The 7,537-nt window shown below is 41.9% G+C and overlaps 1 protein-coding gene across 2 annotated transcripts; it reads right to left on the reverse strand.

The window, feature by feature from the left end:
- Positions 1 to 506: 506 nt before the first annotated feature.
- On the reverse strand, positions 507 to 6,675 carry LOC116213745 (filament-like plant protein 4). Of its 2 annotated transcripts, none has more exons than XM_031548792.1 (6): positions 6,422 to 6,675; positions 4,839 to 4,972; positions 4,322 to 4,541; positions 1,853 to 4,211; positions 1,559 to 1,613; positions 507 to 1,204 (listed from the first exon to the last, which is right to left on the reverse strand). In XM_031548792.1, the coding sequence occupies exons 2-6, from the start codon at positions 4,950 to 4,952 to the stop codon at positions 773 to 775; spliced, it is 3,180 nt and encodes a 1,059-aa protein (XP_031404652.1). In that variant the 5' UTR covers positions 4,953 to 4,972; positions 6,422 to 6,675; the 3' UTR covers positions 507 to 772. The 2 variants fall into 2 exon arrangements, with proteins under 2 accessions (XP_031404652.1, XP_031404653.1); XM_031548793.1 differs by lacking the exon at positions 6,422 to 6,675 and adding an exon at positions 5,873 to 6,014.
- Between the last annotated feature and the right edge of the window lie 862 nt (positions 6,676 to 7,537).

Consider the following 7,537-nt stretch of genomic DNA (forward strand, 5'->3'; position numbering starts at 1 on the left):
ACAACCACATACTGTCATCTCAAAACTTTTACGTGATATCATAATTAATAATCATTGTTATCATTTTTTTTTGGTCGAAACCTTCACAAAGTCTATATTTACATTTTTCTTCTTTCGCTTTACTTCCCCACTAAATTAAAAACTCTGCAAATTATAAATTTTCTCCATTCACAGAACTAAAATCTAACACGTGTTCAATCAATCTGATAATTATTAGTAAGTTGATCCTCCATATAAACGCTCCTAACAACATTATATAGACATCTCGTATTCCTTTATTTATTTGTTCTATAAGTCCTCAAGCTTTCTTCTTGGTGTGAGCAAACGGCATAGGGATCTCACCATGTTTGAATTAATTGATATATGGCCCTCGCAATGAGTTGTTAGAGAGACAATGGGAGCCCCCTTGCTTTTGGGAGAGGGATGGCGTCTGTTTCAACACTGCCTTGCATGTTTGGGACACCAATGTGTCTGTTTCAATATGATTGATTGTTTCGGAGAGACAATTATCTCAAAGTACTATGTACAGAAATTTCATTCACCAATATATAGTAAAAACATCATGTCTTTGCACAAGGAAGCAAACACGCAGAAGGCAAGCAAAGCAATGAAGAGAAGGAACCCGAGTTCAGTGAAGCCGAGCAGATGCAAAATGTCGTTACCTTCTCGGGTCCAAAGTCAATGTCATCGGAGTCGTGAACTTCCCACCAAAGTTACTAGAGTTCCATATCAACACAAATATACCATATTGTTTATGCAAAGTTGTCAGAGGCTAGTAAGCAGAGTTCTTGCCTTTAGAGGAGAAGAACCTGCTGAAGCCTCGGGATTGCTTTTCAGGCGTCGAACAGGAAGTTGAGGAGCCGGAGAGAGTGGGTCGGTGTCTCGAGTGCCTGGAGTGGAGCGGAGATTTCTGGAAGCCTAGCTCTGTCTCTGATGGGCTGTTTGGGAAGCTGTACAGTTCCATCGGGGACTCTGCACCAGTTTGGTCTGAGTCAACAGCCGGTGGAAAAGTCTCTTGAGAGATCATCCCACTTGTTGTGGGTTGATGCTCAGATTGGTTGTCAGCATTTCGGCTCTTCTCACTCTTTGGGGAGCCCATGGTGTCCGTGTTAGGAGGTCGCAGTGCGTTGAGTTGCTTGCCGAGAAGAAAGATTGTCTGTTGGCACTCCGCTAGCTTCTCTGCTGCTGCTGCTAACTCTGTTTCCTGCAACAACACAGCGATAGAAGCCCATTCAGCCGTGCCCATTGTTGCTTAAAAGGGCAAAGAATTTCTGATACAATTAGATGCTTTGTGTGGACACTTGTGGTCTTAAACCAATTCAACATGATTTATACTGCATAGGTTTCTTCTGCAAAAACCGAGAAACCAAATCAGATGAGAACGCAAACCCCTTTGCCTTTTGTATAAATTCCCCAAGACCAAACCTATCTTAGTAAAGGTATCACAACAACCCAGCCCTTTTAGTTTTAGACCCCGAACTGGCATATACAAGACCGGAATAAATAACTGGAACTAAAAGACTGGACAAACAAACTTCGTACAAGGCTATAGCCTCACCTGCTTGCTCTTGAGATCAGCATCAGCCTCAGCCTCCCGTGCATGACTCTCAATCCTAAAGGTGATGAGATGCAAGAGTTAATATAGAACCATAAATAGAGGAACCAACTGAATTGTACTATTAATGAATCTTGGAAAACATTACACTTATTCTATGAAATGTGTTGGTAATAACCGTCCATACAGTTTCAAAATCTCGAGGTGCTGTAAAATCCCCGCAAAAGCCAATACTACTCAGTGCGGGTGAAAAAGAAAACTGAAATAGTCAATACAGAGGAAGTATGGAAAACTAACCTCTCCAACTGGTCTTGGAGATCCTTGCTTCTGTCCAAAGCATCCTTATGAGCCCTTTTCTCCTCTTGAAGTTCGTTATCCAAGCTCTCCGTTTTTGCTCGTAGAAGGTTCGCTTCGGTTTCTAATTCCTGTGCTTGCATCTCAAGTGATCTGTATGACTCTGCCATACACTTGAGCTGTGTTTCTGCCAAGCTAAATGAATTTTGAGCCGAAGCCAACTGAGACTTGACTTCCGCCAGCATTTGTTCTGTTTCCTGCAGTCGGGACTTCATCGCTTCCAAATCTTCAGCGGATCTTGCCAAATCAGTTGCCATTTTATCATTCTCAGATCTCAGTTTCTCGTAATCCTCAGAAAGAATTGTATGTCGGTTGGCATTTGCTTCATCGCCAGACTCCAAGATCCCGTCATCAGAAACTTCAGGGTGGGAAGTGAGATCGGAAGAGATTGCTTGACCATTCTGGTATGCCTCTCTCGTAGGATCCTGTTGGACCTCGTTATTATTCTCAGGCAAAGCAACCTTGTCTATATAGTCAGGGCTGTTGACTACCGATTCCGTTCCCTTGTAACCAAGGATGTTGAACTTAACATCACTGGCCTTCGCTAACACACGAGAGAGTTCGAGAATGAAATCAAACAGACTCGCATCACTGCTTATAACCTTTTTGTATGTCACAAAGAATGACCCGATCTTCTGATCTAACTCATCACTATCAGTAGACGCGTGGTGGACCCCCACCGCCTCTTTGCCCAGAAAGAGAACAAAGTCATGAATTCGGATGATGGCAGCTTCCAAATCTGGGGTCATCACCTGATGAGCTTCTGTTGCTTGCTTAGCATCTACTGACAAATTCAATTCCTTGTCAATAATAGCCGCATCTGCAAGACCACCTTGTCCATTATTTTCCTCCGGGACAGAAACTCCCACTTGATGTTCTCGAGTTGTATCGCATGCATCAAGAACAGCTTGTTTGATGTCCTCAAACACCCTATTCACGTCATCTTCCTGGGACATAGATTTCAATATTGTTGAGATTCTCGATTCTAGATTCACAACTGGAAGCTTCCCTGTAGAAGATGCTGGAGTCTCAGGGGAATCTATGTCCTTGCCAACTGAAGTACTATTGTTCAAACTATCAGCTTTCCTAATAGTCGAACTATCAGGGGAGGACATGGATCCATTCAAATCATTAGATGAGCACGCCAACTTCTCCATTTCAAGGAAGTCATCCATAAGCTCCAGACGATTTGCACCATCAGCTTTCTTCGGTATTCCGGAGTTCTTTTCCTTATTAAATTGGGAAAACTCAGTGACCACTGCTGAGGGCCAGGACTCAGCACAGCTTCTCTCATCATCATTTCCATCTTCAGACATGGAGATCAAGCTCGGTGGGTTGCTCACATGGTGGCTTAAGGAGGCTTCAGCAGAGACTCGAACAAAAGATTCGGGCAAGTTTTGGTTGCTGCTCTGCAGCTGTGCTTCTAGAGCTTGAAGTTTGCTGGCGGTCTTCGCGCACATGGTCCTTGAAGCCTGCAACTCACTGTTTCTCTTGGCCAAAGCTTCTTTTAGCATCTTCGTTTCTTCTTCCGTTGCCAACAAGCGTTCAGTGAGGAACTCATTCTCCTTATGAAACTTCTGATAATTGTCAAAGGAATAATCTGGCGAAGAGGACGTACGGGGACTTGGAGGCTTAAGAGGAGACCGCCTTATGTTAGAGTCGCCATGGTCTCGGCCCAAATTCTCCACCTCCAACTTCATTTGGGCAAGTGCAGCAGGTCCAGGTAATTTCTTCCGGACTAAACCGCGTAGCCTCTGGCACTCGGCCTCTAGCTTAGCTATTTTCTTAACGCCCTCCATGTGCTGCTTGTTAGCCACTTCTGCAGACCTCACGCTCATGTTTTTCTCTTCATTGCGAATCTCGAGTTCTTTGGTGACCACGTGGAGCTCATACTTCAGCGAATTAATTTCCCTTTCGCATGCTTGAATGTTTCCCTTCAGAAGCTCGATTTCAGCCTCAGCCTGTGTTTTTTCTTCACTAATTTTTATTAGCATGTTGGACCGCTCTTGCAGAGACCTTGACAAGGCACCATTTTCGGCTGCAGACTTTCGGAGTTCTTGGTCAAGGTCACCTATCTTGACTTCAAATTCATGCTTAATTTTCTCCCATTGCTTGGTTTTGGTAAGAACAACTTCTTGCAAATTCTTTTCATGTTCTTCCTTCAGATTCCGAATCTGTCTCATGCACTCCTTAAGAGCACCATCGAGATGTGCTGCTCGGTCTTCAGCAGTGAGCTTATCAAGAGTTACCGTCTCCAAATGATTTTTCAGTGCCAGCGCTTCTGCCTCAGCTTTTTCCCAACCTGTGGCAGGAACAGGAACCATATTAGCTAGGCCTTCTCGCAAACCACTCGGTCCTCTTCACTATGAAACAAAATAAGTGTTTCCCGTATATTAACAGCTCGCGGCATACCTGAGACAGCTTCTTCAGCAACTTTGGAATGCTGTTTCACCAGATTCTCCTTAGTCGTCAACTCTGATTGAGCTCCCGATAGTTTCTCATGTAATTCTTTAACATGATCCTCTAATGTCTGAACCTGTTCCTCAGATGTCTTAAGTTGATCTTCCAAACCAGTTAGATGGGAATATGACTCCAAGGAGATCTGAACATAATTTGGTTTCTTGTACTTCTCCTGTTGATGGAAAATGATATAAAATAATGAGAAGAGTGCATGGTCCCAGAAGCGAGACAAAGAGTGAAGTACATGGTCCCAGAAGTGAATAGAAAGAAAGATCTGTTTATGACCCATAATTCAGACTCAACAAGCTTGGATGTTCACCGACTTGTTTCTAACATAACATTCAACAAAGCAGCAGGGAAAGTATATATACATACATCCTAGATTCACAGCAGCTATTTTCCAACAATTTTGAAGGATGCTAGAATATCCAATGTTCGCTTAATACATCAATTATGTTAAGAAAAAAACCTGATCAGCCTGAGGTTTGGTTGGTGCTATTGTAACCCCAGCAGAGTCCAGTATAGCGGCAACCTTCTCAACCGCAGCCTTGTCCGACGACTTTTTCTTCCAAGGCCAACTCATCTTCGCTAATTGTCCACACTCTGAAGTAGAAAAACATATTAGTTTAGAATATGAAAAGATAAAAGTATTTATACTGCCATCTCTTCCAGTGAGCATTTACACGGAAAATACAATCTTCAAAGGATTTAAGATGCTGTTAACAGCTCAATATGAACGGAGCATGGTTTCAGAAAATATGGAAAGAAAGAAAACATTTCAGGACTATGTTAACCTATTGCATCAGCCTACTTATATCTTCTTAACGCGAACAACAATCTGCTTATACTGATAGATGCACCAATCACAGAATTTCATTGGATGATCTGAAACACTAAGATAAAATAAAATGAATTACTGGACAACAAGGAAAAAAAAATGAAATCTTCGACTTGACACCACCATGAGAAGCAAATAAAAAGACTATAGCTCTTTCAGAAAATTAATTATGAGCTAGGTTGTTTAATTACAAATTTCTCTTCATTTTTTTTACTCGATTAATTATAAAAATTGATCAGTGAGCAATTCTCTCCTTTTATCATGCAGTTCAGAAAATGGGAAGAGTGCAAATCAGGAGATCAAATTAAGAACCAGAAAATCATTCACAGAAAAATTGAACAAGCCTTCGAATGTCGAAAGTGAAACAGCCTTTCCGGGACAAATTTTTGACCAGACAAGCATATATGAAAATAAAACCCGTAATTTGGTAACCAAAAATAAAAGAAAAAAAAAAGAAAAATCGATCATTCCACAGATGATTCAACAGATAGAGCTTACGATAAGATTTTCTAAACAGTTGAATATCAGAAAAATCAATTTAAAAAAAAAAAAAGAAAAAAACATAAGAATTTATGACAGAGTAAAGGACAGTAGAAAAGATAATACCACTCACCAACCAAAAAAAAATAAAGAAAGAAAGAAAGAAAGGTCAGAATCCAACATACGACTCGACCGAGCAGTGATTCCAGCGAGGTTGTTCCAAGGCGTGTTTCGTCATACACTCAAATCAACAAGCAGCTCTATGGTTTAGAACCCAAAGCAGAGCAGTTAACTTGGTAATCAAAATCTAGAGCTGAAACCAATCAAATCACTAGCATGTATAGCGTCCATGAAGAATCACAGCAGAAACTGATCTTCAATGGAAAGACATTACTTATTATTAAAAAAAAAAACACACACACACACGCACGCACGCACAAAACAACAAAAAAGAAGAAAGAGTGTAAACTCCGACCGACACATACGGAACAAACAAACAGTATCGACTCCACCCTTCCTTCCGATCAATCAAAGACCTCCTCCAGATAAGAACAACCAGACAACATTTCACCAAAGAAAAAAAAAATTTAATGCAGAAGCAGTAATCAGCTCCTGTTTCCGGTCCCTAACCCGTGTTTCGATGTATCGTCCCGAGTGACCAGATGATCAATCGAGAGCTCAAGAACCGAGGAAATGTTAAGGAAAGCGAGGCTCTATAGAGGAATCCAGCTCACCGGTGCAAAATGTAGCTGCGGATAAGTAGAGCACTGGACTTGGGGGAACAGAGGTACGGAGAAGAAGGAGACCGGAGATCTAATCACTCGGCATTGATCGGCGCCGTGCTTTCTCAGCTCGATCAGTAGCTGAGATTGGAAGCAGAGGCGCTGGCGGCTCGGCGGCGGCGGCGGAGGCGGAGTGGTGGCGGAGAGCAGGAGGAAGGAGGTGGTGGGTGAATGAAATGAGAGAGAGATATTCGGACTCCACTGTCACTTAAAAAAGCAAGACGTCCCCCCCCCCCCAAAAAAAAAAATTGTGCCGTCGAAAAATTCCAAACATTTATTAATTAATTACAAATATTTATTATTATTGATATTCAGTGTTACGTATTTAATGCGTTTTCTCTCTCTCTCTTTTTTTTTACCGAGAGGGAAGGGACGTGGGATGATAAGCGGTCAAAGCTCGGGCGAAATGACGGGAATGCCCTCGGAAATCCGGGGGAATCCCGCACGCTCGTGGCAGAAGCAAAAGTCAGGCTGTGAGCTGGACCGGATCTTTCGTTGAAAAGGTTTTCCTCTGCCGTTAGCTTCGCGCCGTTACCGTCAGGGAGATGGACCAGGCCAGACCAGCTCGTCAAGTCGCTCTCTTTCTTCTGGGACTGAGTCGATTGCAGGCATCGATGATACGATTTGATGATGTTATGTTTGGGGCAATGAAATGGAAATGGAAATGGAGTAGAATCGTGCGATTCATCCTCGATTGATGAATAAGGTCTTGCTAGTAAATTTGCATCGGCGGACTCGTTTGGATGCCTCTGGTATACTCGACCGCATCGCTTGCTTGTATCAACGCCTAATGCCAATAGGAAGGGTTGGATGTGTACTGATCGAGTACAATCTAGTACCGAAGTTCACATGTTCAACCTAGAATTAAAGTTCCTTTATCTTTCTTATTTTTCGCTTCGTTTGTTTTTACAATTGCGTTTTTAAAATATTAACTCTAACTTTAATTCTACTCATTACACAATAAAAATTAACGATGCAATTATTACTTTTTCCTTTTTCTTTAATTTTTTAATCATTCAATTCAATTTTTAATATTAAATTATCTCAACTATCCATTACTTTTTCCAC

Source organism: Punica granatum, chromosome 7 (assembly GCF_007655135.1).
Source record: "Punica granatum isolate Tunisia-2019 chromosome 7, ASM765513v2, whole genome shotgun sequence".
Taxonomy (NCBI): Eukaryota; Viridiplantae; Streptophyta; class Magnoliopsida; order Myrtales; family Lythraceae; genus Punica; species Punica granatum.

What these genes read in the sequence shown, in the direction of transcription:
- LOC116213745 (XM_031548792.1), bottom strand. Translation starts at nt 4,952, where the DNA reads ATGAGTTGGCCTTGGAAGAAAAAGTCGTCGGACAAGGCTGCGGTTGAG. An exon ending in CCAAACCTCAGGCTGATCAG is followed by an intron (nt 4,542 to 4,838) that starts GTTTTTTTCTTA and finishes TTCCATCAACAG; the next exon opens with GAGAAGTACAAGAAACCAAA. An exon ending in CTCCAAGACCAGTTGGAGAG is followed by an intron (nt 1,614 to 1,852) that starts GTTAGTTTTCCA and finishes CATCACCTTTAG; the next exon opens with GATTGAGAGTCATGCACGGG.